The sequence below is a fragment of the Xiphophorus couchianus genome, chromosome 20, assembly GCF_001444195.1.
Source record: "Xiphophorus couchianus chromosome 20, X_couchianus-1.0, whole genome shotgun sequence".
Classification (NCBI taxonomy): Eukaryota; Metazoa; Chordata; class Actinopteri; order Cyprinodontiformes; family Poeciliidae; genus Xiphophorus; species Xiphophorus couchianus.
Window position 1 is genome coordinate 11928234 of NC_040247.1, and position 23167 is coordinate 11951400.

The window sequence follows — 23167 nt, forward strand, 5'->3', positions numbered from 1 at the left end:
AGACCTAATAGACGGAGATACATAAAAAACAGGAAGCAGTGTGAATTCACCAATTCCTATAATGTATATGAAGATCTTAACCCAGTTTGTTCTGTTGAACCTTTATAACTGAGCTGAAGTAATATTTGAACCATTTCTTATAAAATAAACAACAGAAACTTCTGTATTTTAATCCAACAATGTGTGTCTATCCTAAGGAAAAAAATAAAAGACCAGTTTTCACATGTTTTCTGACGCTGGTAGTAAATTCTGACAACCTAATACTACATAAATACTGAGAAATCTGGCAGGTTTTGCAGCTAAGTGATAGCAGAGAAACTGGTTGGTTATCGGAGCTGGAGCTTATTGAATATGGAACAACCACAAGAAGGCTAAGATAACAACATGAACACAAAAAGCCACACATGCTGAAAAAAGGAAGAAAAAAACCTGATCCTTCCCTCTTTCCCTCATATGCTGATTACATAAATAGTCTCATGTAAAACAAGAGCATAACAATGACTTCCCCAGGCTTGGACATGCATACAAGCACATCATAACTTTGGCCTCTTATTTTCTCCCAACAAAGCCTCTGGAGTAACGTCCTTGAGAAAAAATTTTTGCTGGAGTTCCCCGTAGAAGGCATCTGTATTTCTGTATGCTGAGATACTGGACTTGCCTGTAATCTTGCTGTAAGCCACCATCTCTGCATGGATAAGCTTTGCAGGGTACAGGACATAAATACAATGTGAATATGTCAGAAATTCAGGAAGAAATGAAAACTACACTTTCTTCAAGAATAGACTATCAAATTGACAGTCATGCTTTATTTGTTGTTTATGGAGCAAAGAAATCATGTTTTCATAAATGGCAATTCCATCCAGGATTCATTTCTACTAGGAGTCAAAGTTCTATCTATATCTCATCTAACATTCTCCAATCAAAACAATACCTGGCTGTGTTACTGGCACTAAAGTTGAAGGAAAAATGAGACGGCTGAAGACTTCTATGCTGGCGGCTCTGAAACTCCAGAGTGGTGCAGAGGCAAACAGGCTGCAGCAAGCTTCCAGTCTGCAGGCTCCAGTGGGCAGGATAAGGCTTCTTTTGTTCAAGACTCCTCCTACTCCTCAGAGAAAATGAGAAAGTATTCCCTGCTGTCTGACCTCACCCCACACAGATGCACAGATGCACACACAAATAGGAACACGCACATGCACGTATGGGCAACAGAATGCAATACATGTGAATAACTTCTGAAGCAGATGCAGTCTCAGTACAGAAAAAGATCCTGCCACTAAAACCGTCAATGCCCAAACAGGGTTTAAAGATTTTAATATACTTTACTTCAAGAAAAGGTGGAACTGTACTGATAAGACCGAGACTGCTGAGACAAATACATCAGAGTTAGATTTTTGATTTCAAAGTTAACTAACTTTGTTTTTCATGTTTATTATTCAGTTACAGTAAAAGTTTGGAAAAGTTAAAATTTTCCTTTATCTCCTCACAGGTTCCTCTTACTAGGCATCTTCTTAAATCTGAAGATTTCCCCCCCCACCTATTTCTGCACACTGCTGGCCAGCTGGCTAAAACAAAACTACTGTCATTGGTCATTGCCAACAACAAAAACAAATGAAGCCGTTAGAAAAATATACATAGTCAAGAAAAACACCAACAGCCATGGCCAGGAAACTGAAGTAGTTCCATCCATCCATGACTCCATAAAGGAAACCACAGCTGGCTAGCTGCTGGCAGCACATCTGCATGCTGGCAATCAGAGCAGATAACCTTACTAATTCATCAGCTGGGTATGCTTGTTATAAATCTGCTAGTATTGGGAATGAAATAGCAAAAATTATATCTATTCCTCAAAATAAACCACTGAAAACCACTACTAACTCTAGCAAGGGCTTACTCCTTATTGTTGCTTAATTCTTTAAACAGAAATAAATGGTACAGATGGGATTATTATTACATAAAATTAAATTTTATGTAATTTTAGCAGAATTAGGAATGACTGGCAATTCTGTTTAAAATTTAAAAAAAAAAACATGGTATACTATCTTGCTTACTATTTTCTTGTGAATACTGAGAGTAATATTTTGCTCAAGGTTATTATACACAGGTCTACTAAATTTAACTAACTGCATAAACAAAACATCTGCTTTAAATACATTTCTGGGGCATGAAACCGGTGTCAAGATTGAAAATATGATTGACTTAACATACAGAAGAATACATAGAAAATTTATCAGCATACATAGAAAATTTATCAGCATACATAGAAAATTTTCAGCATACATAGAAAATTTACAATCGATTTTACACATTCAGCAACATGCAGCTGAGCTGCCCCCTCTGCATATCAGAACTGTGTGCATGCACGTGTGCTTGTGGTATTCATCCTGCAGTGTTTTCTAAGAAAAGTATTTTTACAAACTATTTTTAGTGTGAATTAGTGAACCCATCATTCTCCACTCCAGTGTAAACACTGCCTTCAAGTCAGAGGCTAACTCTGGTGGCTGGTTTCAACAAGTCAGTCAGCAGTTGACTTTACCAGAGAATGTATGTCCTTAGAGAAACTTCAGAGTAAATGACTAAGGCTGAGTGAAAGGAAACAAGGTCTCCAGGGTAAAAATTTATCTCCATAACAATTAAAGCTCTATATTTTCTACCAAGCTGAAGCAAGGCAACTGGAAATTTTAACTTGTTGGAGCTTAACCAATACCCTTAGCAATCAATTCACTTCAAGATCAAATGACAAACTGTGGAATTATGGATGCCATGACAGTACAGCAATCTTGAAAAGCCCTAAAAGTCATTTCTTCAACAGTTTCATCTTTTAAAAACCAAACTCTAAGCTAAGATATGGATACAAGAGAAAGTGACTGTGGCAAAATGAGAGCTGATAGAACAATAAGTCCTTTGGTACTTTGACTCAGACTGCCAGGCCCAAGTTGAACTTGTTCAACTCATGATGCACAAGTAGGCGCAAGTGGTAATAAATATATGAAAATTTAACCACAGAGTGCATATAAAGTGGTTCATAAAGTGACAAACCAGAGAACAATACACAGTGAGGAGGAGAGATAATTCTTAACCGTAAGCGAGATAACAGCACAGATCAAGACGACAACTTGATTTTTATATGAGCCCTTCCAGGAACCAGGTCAAATAACCTCTTCTCTTTAGGTCTCGTTTCAAACCGAAGCATCAACTTCTATGTCAAACAAACAAACATAAAAAAACAACCTTTACAAAGATTCATTGATTAAAAGGACTTGCAGAACTAGAGTTCTCTGAATAATCTGCTGTTTGAGACTGAAGTGATCATGTGTTGTGCCAAAACAAACATAAAAAGTATTTGGAGGAGGCAGAACAATGCTCTTTACAATCTACTAGAATTTACATAAATACAAACAATAACTATACCTCTCTTTGTAGGCTCTTACTATTTTTGGCTAACTTTGCTTCATTTCTTTGCTCTGTTTTTTACATATCAGCTCAATCCATCATCTAGAAATCAGATTCAAGCTCTTTTTCTCAGCTCTGGTCAGCAATCAGTAGGCCAAATACTGGAAAATGTTCTTTTTATTTTTTCTTTTGGCATGGAAGGTAAAGAAACTAACTCCCTGAGTTTTTAGGTTTATGAACATATCAACCAACAGCATATACTTTTTGGAGTTTAATTTTAAAAAACGCAAAAGAGGAATGATTTTTTAAATCCTTCATTTTCTGACGGCTTCAAAATTATTTACTATAATATAACTTACATTATTTTTGCTTTATGTTTAGACCGCGCAGATTATTAGCAATGTCCAATAATCTGTGTGTCTTTACACATTTCAATTGTGTAAATCTTGACTAACTGGTGGAAACAGCTCTTTCTAAAACTTACTGGTCTGTTTGTAATAAATAGTAATGGCTAGTCTCCATGAATGACTCAGTCCTGATGGCCACCTAGTCTGAAGTGGGAATGTGGAAATATTACATGAGTTATCTTTCTGTTATGCACTTGACTGTTTCACAGCCTTCAGATTGAGATCCAGCTTTAAGAGGCATCTTACTCTGCAGAACCATCTAAACCTGGCACAGAATCCTGGAGTCCAAACTGGGACTTCTGAGAAAACGGCCCCGTTCTGCAGCTCACTCAGCCAACAGAAACACTTAGCAAGCACAGGCAAAACTCAATCTGGTAAATATGAGGCAACTCCACTAACAAACTCCAATAACTATGGAGTCTGTGAAAAAGAGGATAGATAAAGACCAATAGTGACATTCAAAATCTTATGAGTGTATCATTTGAGAATATCTTAGTATGTACTCACAGCTGTGCAACAAACAGGCGACTCATCTTAGCTACGTGCTCATTGTCATCCATGTCACTGTCCCCCTGGTCCCCACTGAGCTTCCTCTTGGTGGGGCTGATGGGAGGAGGGCCAGTCCTGTGGCTGGAGATTGAGGAAGAAGAGGATGACGAGGAGGAAGACGAGGATAGCGACAAGGACTGGAATCTGGGGTCCCCTCTTAATGCTGCCTCACCTGCAAAAGGAAGAAAGACAAATATGTACATATGAATTGAAGACAAAACTTCACCACTGGCTGTGACTTTTGCAATTTCAAATAGCACAAACGTTATACTACCAAACTTATAATCAGCAGTTATTCTAAGTGATATAAATCATGTCCAAATGCTAACTGTTATATTGCTTCTTCAAACAGGTCAACTGCAAATGCAGCTTGAAGACAGAGTTTTTCTGTCCAATTTGTTTAAGCTGAAATTTTGGATGTTGACTTCTTCAGTTTGCTGAGCGAGGCATAGACCCCTGGCATCAGCAGCGTATCTGGTCAGCAACGTTGTGGGGGAAATAGCTGTGGAGAGACTTCATATACACGTGTGTGGTGTGAACTATTTCTCTGTCCGCAGCCTTGTCCTGGTACAGAGGGCCTACAGAGTTGTCAGTGAGTGGGAGTTCAAGCAAGAAGGGATAAGGAAAACTACTACTGGCTCAGTCTCAGCGAGGGGACTTTCCACTGCTTCGTTCAGCCTCAAGCATCTCACTGAATTCACCACAAACAAAACAAAGTCTGCACTAATTCTCCCTTTCTGACAGGTTGCTGCTTATACTGAAACTTCTCACCTGCACCGTTCTACTTCAATTTAAACCATGCTCTATTAAAAAAATGATGCGCTGATCAAATCCTATGCAAAGTTTTTTATTTGTGAATTGTAGAAACACATTTAAACCTAAACTAATGGAGAGTGGCAGCTTTGTAATGGTTAAACGATTTGAAATAAATTGCTATAAATATTTATGCTTATTCTGCACAGCTTTTGGCAAAAAGAGGTCAAAAAATCTGATGGAAATTTGGCTCAACTTATCTGAGAATCACTGGATCACTCAAGGCAACAGAGCACATACACTAAAAAGATCAAGGTCATAAAACATCCAATAAAATGTCTTGCACAACTCCATGTATATTTAGTTTTTGCATGCCCTCAGAAGCATAGCAGCAGCTCCTCCCCCATCTTTGGCATGTTCCTGCTTGCAATTCTGTGACCATGGCAACAAGGGTGACATCATTGTTTTTTGGCAGGGTAGAGGGATAGCAATAAAGGAGGAAGAGTGTGACACTGCACTGTCCAATCAGCATCCAGCAGATAAACACTCTTATTGTTGAGCACGGTTTCACACAGAGAAAAGTGGCGAGTGTTTCCCAAAAAAGCAAGAAAAACATTTTAGGGAGTTAAAAAGTGCTGCCAACTGAACTCTTATTCTTAAAAAATGTGCTTCTCTTTATTTGGTCGAAAGCAACACAATTCCAATCAATTAAAATAAGCACAAATTTATAAACGTGCCAATTTAACCTATATTTTCCTCATTCAGCTGTCTATCGCAGTTTTAATGACAAACCTCTAACTTTGGTGAGTAGACAGTAGTGCATGTCAGATATGTTCACGGTAGAAAAAATATTCCAAATTGAAACATGCAAAATAAATCAACTTGCACTCGGAATATGAATCACTTCAACTTCTATGCCCCTTTTTCAATCCCAGAACTTCAACAGTGAAAATGTTCAGTGTATTTTCTTTGCTGATAACAGCAGGCAGAAGAATATTAAGAAACAGGCAGAGGGACACGATGACATTAGAACAATGATACAAAGGAGCAAAACAATTTGTGCAATTTCTAGCAATTTAACTTTGAATCAAAGGACAGATGGGAACAAGAAAATAACACCTCCTACCATTACAGAATGAAAAGAATAAAATACTCCCTCATTCATATAAAAATGAGCAGGAGCATACACTTTACATCTGGGATGAAATGCTCTGCGTAATTGCCAGTTTTTCAATGTGGTTTGTTTTTATTAAAATTGCCATATATTTTTCCCATTAAAACAGTAGAAATCAGTAGAATGAAAACAGCACTCTGAAGTTAAACTCCACTCCATTTCCCCCCGGCCTGGTCTCCCAGTTCATTAGGTCTACATGATCAAAGCTTTTTTCTCTTGATAGAACTTCAAACGGCTTGGAATCAGGATGAGATTGGATTACAGACTGAGGGGAACCTCTCTCTCCCTCCGTCTGTCTCCTTCCGCTCTTCACTCTCAGCTTACTGTCATCCCTCCTGGATTCTTAAAGTTTTAGTCTTCTGTTTTTTTATTTTTCTTAAACAGCAAAATAGTTATTTTTAACAAAGTTTCTTTGTAACCCAATCTTTGGGTTGCTTAATTTTCTAACTATTTAGATACTTTACAATTTCCTTAATAAAAAGTGCACATAATGTTCTCGTGTCAGTAAGCTGAACTTTTAAATCCAATATTAAGTGTATTTCAAAGAAGTTGACAAAAGTGCTTTGAGGTACGATTTAAGAAACTATTTTGTTTTCAGCTCAACAGTATAATCACTAGTTCTGTATTACATTCCTCTTGTCACTGTTTGGCCAACAAGGGCCAGAAAAACTGAATATAAAAATGAGTGCCTACATTTTTTAGGGTAATCATTCAATTCAAACACTGGCATCCAATCAGGGAGCCATGACTAAAACCTGTTTAGCATAAAAATTTCATTTGTGAAATTAAGTGGAAGCAATAGGTTTATAATTTGGCACAAATATGAAATTAAAGATGTACTAGTCAAGAGATTAAAATCAGCCAATTTACCTTTCTTGTCTCTGGTTGTGACTGGCAAGACAATTACAGAAAAAAAAACCTTAATAAATGAATCAAAACAAAGAACACTATCTGTTTCTGTCTTCCAACACACCAATCAACAGAATGTGGTGTATACTTTTATTTTTAAAAAAAACTATGAAAGGGTGATTTGGTATAGCATTCACTGGTACTGTGAACTGGGATAATCATGATAATCTTCATTTCATGTCGGATTCAAAAACCACCATCTACGAAAACTTGCAGTATCATGTTTCAGACTTGGGAGGAAGAGAATCAGAATTGGTAGAAACTGGAATGGCCAGGTCAGATGTCAAAGAAAGCCAGAAACTAGTACTAGCTGGAAATAACACAAGAAAAGAGAATCACTTGACATCCAACAGTGACAAGATACTTCCAAGTGACTCCTTTGAGTTTTCATGAACTGGCAGTGCATCATATGACAGTGTCACTGCATGTAAACAAACATAAATGGGTTAAATATATCACTTTGTACAAGACTTAACAGATTTGTGCAAAGTAGCCTCTCTTTTTAAAAAAAAACAAATAAATTCATCCAAACTCAGAACTGAAATTAATCAGCCTCACAAGATTACTTCTCTTCTCTTAAATTAGCAAGTCTTGAGGCCTCGACTCAAAACTTGAGTCTTTTTAAATACCTTGATTAAAAGCTGAAAGTAAAATTTACAGTAATCAGTGGAACATAAACATCAAACTCAGATTAAATGTTTGGATAACTGGATGAAGCTCCACAACTTATAGTAAATGCAGTTCCAGAAGGTAATTAAACACAAAACTACTGACTCTTTCAAAAAAATAGAAATGCTGCTTTATGGTATGAATGGAAGGATAGTTCAACAAACTTAAAAAAAACAATCATAATAAACGTATAGCAGACTCAAACGTAAGCATTCAAATTCTTCTCAAAGTGATTGGCTCCACATGTTAAATAAACACTGTAATGCTTGAGATTGTAAAGAAGTGTCGACAATGACAACAATGTGATGGCTTTAGAATATATCTAAGGCTATAAAGACAAAGCACCAGTATGAGCATGCATGTGTGTTTGCCAGGAAATGTGTTTGAGTAGGTGTGCTCATGCATACAGTAACAAGTCAAGACACCCACAGCATCCCACAATTCTTCCAAATCTTTCCTTGGCTCAATGTGTTTGAACTTAAAGAAACTGAAAGAAAAGCCCTTTACCACCAAGCTCGTTAGCCAGTTCTTTTATCTTTTTTCTTACCAGCAGGCACATGACAGAGACAGATTTTAGTTTAGTTCACCAAAATCAACAACAACAAAAAAAACAATTAACTGGATTCAAGTTGAAGTAAATGCTTTCAGAGACACATAAGCAAATGAAGCTTTATAAACATTAGGCTCATCTAACGGCAATCATTGACCAGTGCCAGGTTTATCTGCAACATCTTTAAAGCAAGCTTTTGAGAAGCAGTCTAAAATTTCTGTCATGTGTCCAAACCACAAGCCATTATGTCAAAATAGAAGATTTCACTTCCAAGGTGCAGAACAACTCAAGGACAAGACAGGTAAGAACTTGCATGATCAACCCCATAGAGCAGTCTTATGACTGAAATGATCTACCACGGGGCAATGTGGGCAAATGCCCAGGGCACCCGCGGCAATGGATGATTAAAAATAAAGTATGATGCAAGTTTAGGATAACCAACAATGTGGAATTTAATAAAAGGCTCCTGAGATGTTGTTTAGTTATAAATCAAAAATGTCAAAATACACCATCATGATTGGTGAATGTGTAGTTGGGGTTGGCCTAGCATCTGTAGCGTTTTACTTGCTGAATCTACAGCTTTCCTGGAACAATGCTGAGCCACATTTAATGATTTAAATGTTGTAGATACTGGTCATTATTCTCTTTCACCATGTCGTAATGGTGTGGTTGGACATTTCGGACCACTTTTTTTGTAAAAACTGAAAAGTTAAACTTTGGAATTTATTATAACTTGCCATAGTGAACTCTAAAGAAGTATGATTGTGATTATGGCAAATAATGTCTACAAGCAGGAGATCACTCAAATTATTCCTTATAAACTTGATCTACTTTTTCCTAAAACTTAAAATAGAGTGCCTCATAAAATATGCTGTTGATGTGTTTACAAATTGAAAAAGTACTACGTACTTTGAGGTATCCCCCAGCTTTGCGTCAAAACTTATTTAATTTGAAAGATCCTAACGTAAACATTTAAACAATACCAAGATTACGTATCTGGGTAAAAAGTAATTTGAAATCAATCATGAATGTTTATTGTTGTTATATAGATACTTAAAAACACTATTAGACTATTAATTACCAGAGTTAGAAGTAAGAAATGTGTATATAAATCATTTTTACTGCAATTACTTTGTGAATTTGGTTTATCATAATAACGTTCACCTGGAATAAAGAAGTGGTTATTTTGGCCATTGGTAATCATAAATAATATGGTATTTTCCAGTAGGAAGGGTTTGACATGTTTTGTGCCTTCTGGTAAAACTGAGTTTCAGTAGTTAGTTTAAGGGTAAGCGAGTTTTATTGCCCAGGGCCACAAAAGATGTTAATCCAGCTCTGGATATGAGGAGAATTAAACTGTTGAAGGTTCCTGTTTTTCATCTACATGACAAACACACCTCTAACCTTTATCCCAGAGAAAATAGAAAGATAGGAAAGTATTCCTATAAAAAAATATGACTACAGGAACAGAAAAACAAACACCAGATTCTGATTTATCTAAAACTGTTAAACTACACTACAACAGAAACTACTGTAAAACAATAATAAATCACCATACGCAATAAACAACGTTATTCCACCCAATCTGAATTTCATTAACCAATCTCAATTAAAATAATAAGGTAAAATCAATAAATCAGACAGCACGTGAAAAAAAAAACTTTTGCTCTCAAAGAACGCATAAAACATCGTACTTATCCGTTAGCTACCGTTGCTAAAATACACTTAAAGAAGAACCCCCGTTTCTCCCAGGGTTTTAAACATTTACAAAACATATTATTGTTTCATAAGTAATAGCTCACCAGCAAAGAACCGATCGGAAAACTTCGACCAACTCCGTCGCTAACGCAACCTCACGCTTTAACAGCATCAGCAGCTAGTATGAAGTTTTTAAAAACAGCTATTAAAAATGGCCACAAACAGCCGTGTTTACCTTCGTAGCAGAGGATACCGATGTTGTTGTTCATTTTGTCCAGGTACTGGTAGTTCAACAGGTCCATCTTCGTTAGATGCATTTATCGAGCTTTCATTTAAAACAACAACAACAAAAAAAGACCAGCTTTTTCTCCTTCTTTCAAGCGACGGTCAGAAAGCTAAAGGCCCAGCCTCCAACTTTACTTCTCTTAAAAAACCGTTAACAAAACAACAACAAAAAAAAAGTGGCCTCGCTGTTGTTTAAATGGGTTCGCGGTATTTATTTTTTTTTTGTTCCCCCTCTTAAATATGAGCTGACGTATTGCGACAATAAAGAGCGTAGAAAAATAAGCGAAAAAGTAGCGTCAGTTGTCCTCACAGCCAGCTGTAAGTCGACTGCACTGACACGCAGGCTATGCTTGGTATGACTCCTATGCTGTAGCAGTGGTTTCCAGTGCTGCTGAGAGAAGCGCACTGGGCATGCTCGCAAAATCCCTGGAGCGCCTCAAATATCAGAGATGTTTAATGCGGAAGATCAGCCCCTTAAAAAAAAAAAAAAAAAGACTTACTCTCAGGGCAAAGCAGGGAGACAGAACTTCAGAGGGTTACAGCCGCAAAACATTAGAGCCATAGTGAAAATAATTTCCTAAAAGCTAGCTGCATGTTCTACCAGTGAATATTAAGCATGCCAAAGATAACTGAAGTACAACTTACGCACAAACAACACTTCCAGAGAAAGGTTATAACAGAGTAATAAAAGGTGATATCACACTACTGGTTATTATGCGAGGTCACTTTTGCGACAACATGAAATAAGGAAGATGGAAGTTGTGAAAGGTATAAGTGATAAACTGCCTTGCAACTGCAAAAAGATATGATATATCTTGTTTTACAAATGTTTAACTCTTTCAGCTACAGTTTTTAAATTGTAACATATATATCAATAGATGGAGATTCTACACCTATGTATTGCATTCAATGCTTTTTGAGGGACTTTATATTTTGTCCTTTGCTTCTTTTTGCTTTGTTTTTTTGGTGAAAAAAGCAAAGCAAAAAGAAAAAGACATTTCAGTCTTAGAAATGCATTGTATGCTTTTCATAGACTCTATAACATGTTTGTAAACGGAAAATTCGGTTTAAATATACGGAATAATACTTTGTTTTATTGATTTTAAAAGATCCCGGAACTAATCGCAGGCCACTGGGCTTCGTTTTTACTTTTAGACTGACCCTCTTCTGCCCCCTGGTGTCTGAAAAGAATTTTCAAGAAGAGGGGGGGGGAAAAAAGAGAAAAATGCTTTTTAAAAAAAACGTTTTAGTGTAAGTTCTTTGAATCATTACAGAATGTGGAAAAGGTGGAGGACAACATTTGCATATTTAACTGGAGAATCACTGAGTTGGGAGTGGTTTAGCCCCAGATGAGTTTACACACAAACATGCATTTGTCATGACATTTATACACAGACTGGGGGGAAAACAGATGATGTTGAGTTAATAAATAAGTAAAATTGTACCTCCTAAAAAGTTTTTAAAAAACCTACCCCCTTCCTACTTCATGTGTTCATGTGTACGAACACATGAACACAAAGGCATCTCCCCTCCTCCCTCGTGGCATGACCCTCTCTAATGGTTGCTCACAGCTCAGGTCCTTGTCTAATTGGGTGTCCTTTGTTTCCAGTTTCACACACAAAAAGAGCCGACTTCAGGCTGAGTCTATTTAATTCTAGTATTTCTTCTACAGCTGGCGTCCTGTGGGTTAGTAGGGCACCTGCAAAGTACGAGGACTGCAGCTGAACTCTGTAGTCAGCTAGTAAACTTGGATTTGATTGTGTAGCAGTAAAAAAAAAGAGAGAGAGAGGGAAAAAAGGAGGTTTTGGGAAGTCTGTCGATAAAAGAATAAAAATAAAAGCTAAGTCGCATGTTTTCTGTAAACTTTGGGCTGTTTTTCAATGAGGAAGCAAATACCAAGCATACACACTCCTAAGTCTGTCCTAATGCCCTTATATTAATTAATTAATAACTGTATTTAAAACATTTTATTCAAGGATTGTTTGTATAAAATAAGGTATAAAATCTTAGCCCTTCCAGGTATCCAGCAACTCCCAAGGCTTCATCAAAACAAAAATGTCAGATTTATGAATGAAGCAGAAAAGCTAGTGCTTCACTATTAAATTCTTCTTGTAAGCTTAACGTTAAAACAATTTCTGAAGAGGTTTCTGTAGTATTTTAATGTCAACCCATTAGAGAATTACAAAGCAAAATTAAGCTGTGTCCATGAGTCTATCAGGTATCATGTCAAGGAAGTCTGGGATCTGTCTGATAATCAGCTCAGGATCAGGGTCAGGTCTGACTTGAATAAAAAATGAAAAGCTAAAATATTTACACATTTTGCTTAAGAAAGATAATTGAGAAAGGACAGAAGCACTGCTTTAGTAAACATTAATCACAAATAATAAACAACCATTAAATTTAGAACAGCTTTTTTAGTATATATATCTTGTGCGGATATAAAACTGAAAACCTGTTTTGAGGAATCTTTGACATGCAGTGGAAAACTTAAAACTATTTTATGCCATTTGTCTAAAAAAAACCCAGAGCTGAGATATGACCCAGACTCTTTTTTCCATTTCAGAAAGATTATATTTCTCACAAAGTAAGTGCACCATTAACACGCTGATATTGTGACTAAAAACATTGACAGACTTAAAAACAGAGATGCAAACCCAAAGTCATGTAACTTGCACTCTAGTCACAAGTTAATCTTTTTAAGATTTGTGATTCTCAATTTAACTTAGATCAGCATTATCAATTTCTACCCAGTTTACATGAACTAACCAAAACCTCTGGATCTACCATCCAACATCCAATCAAGAGAAACATTAGAAAGAAATTATGAGGAACAAAATGAGATAAACTGCAAAACGCCCAACATGTGGATCCATAAACCGTGGAAAGAAAGGCAATAATGTCCAGCTTCCTTCAGAATTTGATTTTCCAACCAAAAAAAGTTACATTTCAAATTATCTTTAATATACATAAAAGTGTTATCCTATGAAGCAACTCAGGAAGAGGAGATGTCAAACTAGCAAAGATCAAAGGTCACACACTTGATTACCAGACAACTGTGTTGCGATACCGCCACACCAGCCTTGTTTACATGGTGACATAATGAATCGAAGTCAAAAATCTGTCCTCTCAGCTCTTTGCGTTCAGACTGTTAACCATGTCTCTCCCACAAATAATGTGGCTGTGAAAAGTTTAATATGACGTCCATTTGCTGTAAACAAAGAACAGTAGAAGTTCTTATTTAGCAGTTTTATTTCACAGATTCTAACTGGATTATTGCTGTTATTTATCTAAATCTTTTGCTTAAATTGGATATTGGAATTTAAAGAAACCCCATCTCAGTTTTGTGGGGGTGTTTGTTTGAAACGTCCCTGAGCACACACAGAGAAGGAAGTATCATGTTGCTACACTGAAACAATGACAACAGGTGACTGGTGGAAGCAGAGTCACTCACTTCCCATCTTTGTTTTCTCCATGTGTGTTTGTCGTTAGCAAGTAAAGCTTTGTTTATTATTCAGCTTGTGACAGGAGTCTTTAACAGTGTCGTCACCAGACCTGTACAAGACAAGCAGAGAAGCCTCTCAAAGACTCAGCCAAAAGCTTTTTAAACACCAAGAAAAAATTGTTCCATTCTGTGTGCTGTAATTAAACTTCAAAGTATGTGCTTCTTAGCATGCAGAATTGAGATTTTTTTTTTTTTAAAGAGTAGAATTTACATTTTACAGTGTAAAAATGGCTCATATTCAGCCAGATTTATTGCTGATATGACGACAGATTTATTGGATACCACATGTTTTAAGAATAACTAAAAGGTGATTTGAACAAAGGAGAAATGGACTCGGTTTAATATATTACAGCTAATCACTGATAGAACTATTTGAATGGTTATCTAGATCAATCTAAACATTTACAAAATCACATCTCTGGTTGAACTGATACATCAAAAGAGAAAAATATATACAAAAGGCAGTTGTCATTGTTGAAATAATTACTTGTAATCATTTACTTACAAATCTAATATTCATGACAGTTTCATCTATTGGGACTTTGCCCTTTGTTAGATCAGATAGTACTGAAACAATATCAGAGCTTTTTAAAATGATTATACCATAAGATTATTCTTTTACATATCAAGCAGGATTTAAACATCCATATGGATCACACTTACATTTTTTTTCCATCGTCTGAGTTGTGTTTCTTCTGTTTATTTATAATGGACATTTTGTTGTGGCCCTGTCTGTATTTGCTTTTTTAGATAAGCAATTATTGACTAAACTAACAGGGTATCTCTTTTTCCTTTTATAGACACATTGTATAACTGGCTACAATGCTTGTGTTCACACAGCTTAGACATTTTCACATTTTCTCACTTCCCAACCACTAACTATGATGTATTTTATCGTGATCTTATGTGATAGATGAACACAAAGTAGTGCAAAATTGTGAAGTTGAAGAAAAAGTACATGGCTTTCAAATTTTTTGTACAAATAAAATTCTGGAAAGCAATTATATTCAGATCCATTTATTCTGTTAAATTCAGCTAAATGCAGTTTATTTTTTATAGCACAAATTCACAACATGTCATCTGAAAATATGGATTCTAGTTAAACAATCCAGTCAATTCACTTTGATATTGAAATTAGTTAAATGTTCTCTATTTATGCAATTAAATTCAAGAGAATCCTGGATTTGTCAATAATGTTAACTTTGTGATAAAAGCTGCAAAAATTACTAGTGACTGATAGTGACATATTTATACACTACAAATAAAAGAAATACATTTTCTCTTTTCAACATCGGCAATGGCTTTAAACACTCCACCTTTGTGACCAAGATCTTGAGGTAGGTCTATTTAGTAGCTAATTTAAGGATGGCCAGGCAGCTCTAACACATCTTGCCAAAGAGATCCTATTTCTGGTCATGGAAAATGACTGGCATCAGATGCCCTGACCTATAACAACATTCTTGTCATGCTAACAATTAGCTGGTAGCAAGCTGACTCCAGGTGGCTCATTATTTATTCAAGTCAGTGAGTCTTGAAGGGGAGTAGAAGCATTGTGTCATCAGAACTCTATTCTGTGCGACTCCACACAGGACACAACCTTACCAGAGAGTTCACCCGGTGAGAAGTATGACATGCATCACAGTTACGTACTTTTGAGCCGACCAACATACTTTTAGCATGAATATTCACATTTTCTGAAGGAAGAAATTGCTTTATTTTGAGTTTTCTGGAAACTCTTCTGTTTGCTTTAAAAGAACATCTCATTATAGTGAAAAACATAACTTGGATATTGTAGACAACAGGCATAACCTATCTGAACCACAAAGGTTAACCATGATGGATGTTGCAATGGCATTTCATTTCATCCTCCTCAACTATGTTGAGTGCTATCAAAAGTAAAGGAATGTAAAGTATGTGTGGTATGATGGAAATTTAGAAAATGAATCATTTCACTTGAACAGCAGAAAGGCACCAGGAGCCAAAGGTTTAACCTTTATGGCACATTCTTTAAAAAATATGTGAAGAAAAAGATTCAACTCCAACTTCTTCTCAGAAGGTTTTTTTATATCATTTTGTCTAGTGCACTGTGTATTGAGAGAATTATAGTTATATAGTTAGGGTCATATATATAAATATACATTTAAATATAATCAGCTAACCATTGATTCTTGAAATATGAAGCAGTACTATTACAGATTTGGCTATGTTATTAATATCACAGCTATTGTGATATTTATAAATCACAATAGCTGTGATGTAGAAATATTTTACCATTTTTCTATTCTGAAAATATTTCAAGTTGTATAATGCAAAAATATGCAAAACTTTTCAAGACTCTTTAGGTTGTTTTGTTTTGAAAGGCCTGATATTCATGATCCAGAGCAGCGAAGAGATGAAAAAGCATAAAAATCGACAAAAGAAAAACAGATTAAATAGCTTTAAAATCACTATTTTAGAAAGGAGACTGTGAGAAGTTGGACCAAATCTAAAAATAACTAGAGAAAGCAAGGGCTGATTGTCCTTAATCCTTTGACTTGTAACTGTCATAGTGTAACCTTTGACCTATGACCATGCTGACCTCTAGCGCCTGGAGCCTTAATGAACACCTGTCAACCTGTCTGACAAATTGTTGACCGTAATATAATGGTTCTGTGCCTGTCTGTGTACATGAGAATACGTGTATGTGCACAGAACAGATGAGTCAGTTCTGTGCTTGTGGAGGCACGGAGGGAGAAATGTAGCCTGGGGGATGATGACAACAACAAATACATATGGTAAGGCAGCAAGTATTGAAGATGCTGGAGGAAGTCTTTCATGATTAGTTAGAGAGGGTTACTTATTTCTGTGGAAAGGCCTGGTATTATAATGTTGTGTGTGTCCATCAATTAGAGTTCATCTGTGCCCAGTATGTCACACCAGTCTGAGGTTTAAATACGAAGGCTAAAAAAAAAAAAAAAGTATGATAAAATTATTAAAACTAAGGTAAGAAAGAACAGTTTATTGCGTAAACGGATAATGAAAAGACAAAATAGTTAGCTACATTTAATTTTGTATTGATAGAACTTCCCTGACGCCTTCCTTTAAAATAGCAGTTCAACCATGAATGTCACTCCCTGTCTCGCATTTCCAAACAAAATTCAGATTGTGTGATGGTAGAAGGCACTTGGTCCCAAATAATACAAGACATTTCACAGCTTCCAATACATTAATTTAATCTGAATTCAGCACCTGAATTCAATCTTGCAGAAAACTCTGACCCTCAAAGAAAAGCTGATAATTTTGTACAAGATTATCTTTGAAGAGACAAAGGGGATTGATAAAAAAGGCAATATAATACTAGTACCGCTGCAGATAATAAAGCTTGCAGCCTTTTTAGATTTTTATTGTAGGCACACACATAAAAGATGTGCAAGCTGCACTGTGTGCCAGTACGCTCCATACTGTACCCAGCTAATTACTTTATAACTCTTCCCTTTTCCCCCACTGGTTCTTAACATAAATTAGAGGTCAAGATGTAATTCAAAAACCTGGATACACGCACAGCAACTGGTTTGATTTGCATGGCTTGTATGGTTTCATAAGTTCATATGAGGGAGAAGATGTCTATTTTAAATCATAGGTAAAAAAAAAAGTTTACATTTCATTTACTTGGAAGAACTGCTGGGAATACTACCATGACTAAACACTCAGGACAGGTAGCAGAGCCATTAGCCTAGCACAGCTTATAGCATTCTTACAGTACACACAACATCACCACTGATTTCGCCTATTAATGTTCATCCTCTGGAAAACAGAGTGAATTATTTAAGGGTCTAGCATATATCCTTCTATATAGAGATTATTTTATTTTTGTGTTTGACCATCACTGTTGCTAGAGGTACACAATACATTGCAAATTTATTGTTTCTCAAATATTGCTGTAAATAAGATGCATTTTGGAAAAAACTCCTTTAAGTGCAATAAACGTCAACTACAATACATTTGTTCTGCTCATACTATATTTGATGACAGTTGTTTAATGCAGCATAAAAAGAAAGTAAAGAGGTGGTCAAGATTGCTTTCAATGATTTACTATTTTTTCCCCTTTTGTTTTGACAAGTGAGGTTATTCATTCATTCAACAATGCACCACACAAATCTTACAATTTAAGCTAATCTAAAGTCAAAGTCCCCTACAAAGCCAAAACCACAAACTTGTCTTCACAGATAGACAGATATATCTCGGCATCTGCAGCACAGACATTTACATCGACTTGTAAGGGTTTTATTACAAGGGCTGCATTGAACCTGTGCAGATTAGAAGGAAAAGTTACACCTTGCTGAAGAAGCTAAGTAAATGTTTTTTACTTGCTGAAGTTACACCTTGCTTCAGCAAGTTACACCTTGCTGAAGAAGATGAGTAAATCAAAATCTTTCATCCCACCTCATGCCAGGCAATCATAACAGTTCTCACACACACAATCACTTCTTGGTAGGTTCTGAAAAAGCACCCCAGTGCAAAATCTCAAATGTCACTTCATTAAATGTGAATACCCATAAATTAATACCAACTGGCCCTGACTGGTCTTTACAGCTATGTTTTTTTTTTTTAAGTTTCTTTTTTAGAAAAGCTTTCTTAATCAAAATTGAATGTGAACACGAGACAGAGATAACTAAAATGCACTGAATGGTTCCAGAAAAAAAAAGTTCCAAGGCATTTTCTCGACCAGTCACAGTGTTACCTCATGAAACAGACCAAGGATTTCTTTTAGGAGACATGTTTTTGTTGGAGTATACCCACACAAAAAGTTAGGAAAAGCCTGTCAGTGTTTGAACAAACCATGGAAACTGTAACAATGAAGAGGGGGTGTTCGGCAAGGGTGTGTGTCTGTGACTGTGAGTCTATTCCATAAACAAACAAGAAGGATTTCAGCATTGCAAACTGGTGCAGAGGGCACAGCAGAGATCTCAGCCAACCACCTTCTCTTGGCACTAGTTCCTTTGTTCTGACTCGCATAAAAAAAGGTCAATTTATTCCACATAAGCTAAAACCACCGTATCTGGAAAGAACTGTCTGACAATAAGGAATCAGAAATATTCTTTTTGATTGAGAAAAGTCAAGCACACAACAATGAAATTAATATAAAAATATAAAAAGAAAACACTATACTGCAAACTTTTAAGCATCATCCATGGATATGGAGTACAAAGCCAGACCATCTTCAAATACAGCTTTGCTTCCAGAAAGGGTGGAGCACATGCAGCAAGATCTTCCAAGCAGTCACCAAAATTGTTATGGAGGGTCCACAACACATATTAAGCATTTCCCACATCCACCATTAAATATAAGGCATACTTTACTTCCTGTTTTGCTTTTTTAGTAAGAGTGCAATTACTGTACATCCATGGTCAGGATGGCCAGACTTAGGACCTGTGATTAGTGTTTCTTCCAGACGGTTTGAAAGGTAGCTAACTGTGACTGAGAATGTGCCTCTATAATTACAGTCCAAATTTTTTATTTGATTTTTTTCCTATGCTGTGACAAATGACTTTTTTGCATCGACAACCAAATGAAAAAAAGAACTTAATTAGAAGCATGCAATCTTTACAATCAGTTTAAACATTCAAACTTGTTAAGTCTAAAAAGGTTTTTGTAATTTTCCACAGGGATATAGCATATTAAGTAACCTTGTTAATGGACTATTGCTGCAACATTGACATAGCATGTTTGTACATTTTCTGAAAGTGGTGAATATTATCTTGCATCTATGACGAATATTACGAGTAATATTCGGACGTGCAAAAATTCTGTGGCAGCCAGTGTATGTCACAGAATGCAGTAGGAAGAAAGATAAAGAGTCATTTGTATTCATATGCCACAGAAATGCAACATACAGATGCAAAAGTTTGCATAATTAACACTCAAAGAAAATTTCTGAATTCAATCTAAAAAGCTTTGTATTATGGCTATACAGTTATCTAAAATATGATAAAGCCAGGATTACAGTCCATCTGGAGTTATCAAGAATATACAAAACAAAAAACTACTGCCAGGAAAGAAAATACACCTTTTGATTTGGCTCAGTCAAAACCACACAGAGATGTTGGACAATGACCACAAGATAAATAATTTTTAAGTTCTCTTCCCCAGAGCAGCCAGACTAATCCTTCTCCGATCAGCAGGTTCTCCTGCTTCATGTCTATTAGAGCAGACTAAATAACTTTGCTGCTTAAGACACATGCTTCAGTACACAGTGTGCAGTATCAGGGTGCATTTGGCCAAAAACCAATTTATCTTAAGACTGTAAAAAACTTCCAGAACATATTTCCTTCAGGGGTGATGTATGTATCAGTACAGAGGATGACACTGAACTGTTGAAATCCAATTTTAACTAAAAACATGTATGAAAAACATTCTAAAAGAAGACTGGATTTATGTTAAAAAAAATAAAAATACAAAATAGTGACAGATTTGTTTTGCTTTTTATAAGATCTTATATTCAAAAAGATCTTGGTCTTAACCAACAGATATTTCTGTAAGCTATTAGTAAATTTCCCTTTCTACAGACAAGTTGTAGAACAATGCAATATTCATGTTTGATTACATTTTTCACAGGAAGCATTTGTGAAAGCAACTAAAAGAGAACTTGTATTTTTTTTTTTTTTTTTTTTTTAAAAAGCTCTTCATTTGGAGTTTTGCATGATATCCTGTCCTTGAAATGTTTGGCTCAGTCCCAGTGAGCTAAAGGTAAATCTGAGCCTCTCCCTGTTCTGCAGCAACTCATTACCAGGACTCGACATGAATGCATTCAGGTTGTTGACTTTAAAAAGAAAAAAAAGACTGCTGGCCTAGTTTACTTAGACTAACTCATGGGCAAGCTTGGCACATCTTATTTTCTCTAGTTTTTACAACATTGTGGAGACAAATTAAGTTCATTGTCTTCAAACAAACAGGCCATAAAGAGCCCATGACTAAAAGTGACATCAGCGCTGAGGGGAAAAACCAAAGCACTGCAGGGGAGCAGGCTGAAGGACTCCCAGGACAACTTAATCACAACTGCAAAGCAGTTGATTTTCAGCTCATTTTGCTGAGTTAAAGACAGACAATTTAAAGCCAAATCTCTCTGAAAGTACTTACTTATTATTATTTAACTTTTTTAACCACAAAATATTACACTATCCATCTGTCCATTGTCTTCCACTTATCTGGGGTAGGAACATTGATCGATCAGTAAATTGAGAGCTCTGGCTTTTGACTCTGCTCTCGCTTCACAACGACAGACTGGTGCAGGGCATGAATCACTGCAGAAATTTACCAGATGCTCAGGCCTCAACTGGCCAAATTCCTGCAGTTTGTAAACGGGTCCCTGGTACTACAAACATGAAACTGAAAACAGTTACCTCATCAAAACACACAATAAACTAGTTATTTAATTAAATTATGTTTAAGCAGAAGCACATCCAAAAGTTGCAGGACAACATCTGCCCTGAAGGACAGGAGGCCTGCATTAAAAAAAACTTCTAAATTATTGTAATTATATTATGCAGGAATTCAGTGGTCTTAAGACTGTATCTTCACGATACTGGTGTATATTTAGCTGTTTGGAGTCTTTCATCTTTTTCTGTGAAAGGGGCACAACAGCAAATTTGGTTACCAGGTAAAACATTTTTTGTTTTGTTTTTGGGAGTCAACATTTAAGAAAAATGTAGAAAACATATATAATAAGTTTTATAAAACAATAACTGAAAATATCCACCTGTTATAAGCAGAGGAGTTGTGTAACATCACCAGCAACTACAGAAAACCGCATCTCAGACCATTAAAATACTGAACTATATCCTCTACTGGAGCACATCATATATCAGTGGCATCCACTAATTCAGGTCTGAGACCTCCCAACTGTACAGCAGCCTGCTGAAAACCACTGATCACGCTCTTTAAACTGAGACATTCTTTTTTCCTTCTCAAATGCCTCTAAGCACGAATTAGATATGGATGCAGGTAGTTTGGAGCCTGGATGAACAAGGAAGGATGTCAGACACAGACACCCTGCCTTGATTCCACTGAAAGCAAACATCACAGCTAATGGCAGTTGAAGGCGGTTGGTCTTATTTGCCTGTGGACTTAAAACTGCAAGCTGGAGAGGCACAAAGCCGCCTATTGTCTCAGAGCTGAAAACAAGGCAGAGGGTTGCGTCTGAGCCCACTGTTGGACTTTGTCTATATGTAATGCGGCTCTAATTATATAAATCACTTTCCAACAGCGTAACAGGAAAGGAAGGGAGTAAAACAGAGGTGGTGGAGCTCTACCTCTGTGGGCATGAAAAAGCAGGAGGGGCTTAGTTTGATTGTACTCACTCTCTTCGTCATTTGCATGAACAAATGATGCTGCTCTTGACAGAACATCCAGTGGGGTCTCCATGCTTGGATGCCTGAAAGACAGGAGAGGGCAAAATGTCAAAACTGCTGTGCGCAGAGTTGGATCTACACAAAAGACAGTGAATTTGAGAGGAAGTCGAGTCACTAGGTGGCAAAACTCTTCCAGGGGTCTCTGCATGTAAAGAAAACACTTTTACACCTTAAGTGTTTCAACTTGTTGACAACAGCTATTGCATACAAAACAATATATACAACCATTCATCATAAAATAACCCAATTTTGTTTAGAGTACATATTGTTAGAAGGCATCTCAGACTTTGTCTTCTTGGCTAAATCTAATGGATAATGTTATTTTTTAAACCAATAACCTACAGTAAGTGCACGATGAAAAGGCCCATAACAGTATGTATGTAATTGATTGATTGACATCAATTTATGTCATATAACAATAAAAAATCATGTTTGACAAGTTATGATTAGTCTATTATCAGCCCAGTAAATATTTAGCTTTTCACTCCTTAACTTATGTTTGAAAGCATGCTCTATTATACCGCTCTATAACTTTATTACTGGCCGGTATATGTGTTTACACTACAGTATCCTATCAGATATCACATGTAATGAGATTTGCAGACAATGTTGAAATAAAGATTGTGATACACTATATTTTGTAGCTCCAGTAATTGTTTTCTCTTTTTTAATAAAACCATGTCATGTCAGCTTAAATGAACGGCAAATATGATGCACTGGTGTGTTTGTAACAGGCCAACTATCTTCATTTTATAGAAATTCAGACTTCTGAGTTTGCTACTTTAATGACAACTCTTGTTGGCTTACAAAACATCTTAAACAAATCCTGCTTTACATGAGATGACCCATTTGCTGTTTGTGTATTTTTGTTCTCTTTGCAGGCAAAGAAATGCA

General features: G+C 36.2%; 1 protein-coding gene across 2 annotated transcripts in view; it reads right to left on the reverse strand.

Annotated features, from left to right (window-relative positions):
• Positions 1–23167, reverse strand: part of vgll4b (vestigial-like family member 4b) — a 35260-nt gene that overhangs the window by 10934 nt on the left and 1159 nt on the right. Inside the window, exons 2-3 of one of the 2 annotated variants that reach the window (XM_028001721.1) lie at positions 22223–22296; positions 4305–4518 (exon numbers count right to left, since the gene is read on the reverse strand). In XM_028001721.1, coding sequence (XP_027857522.1) covers positions 4305–4518; positions 22223–22286 — 278 coding nt within the window. In that variant the 5' untranslated portion in view covers positions 22287–22296. Of the gene's footprint in view, positions 1–4304; positions 4519–10334; positions 10788–22222; positions 22297–23167 lie in introns of those variants that run through there. The other variant, XM_028001720.1, reaches the window with a different exon arrangement.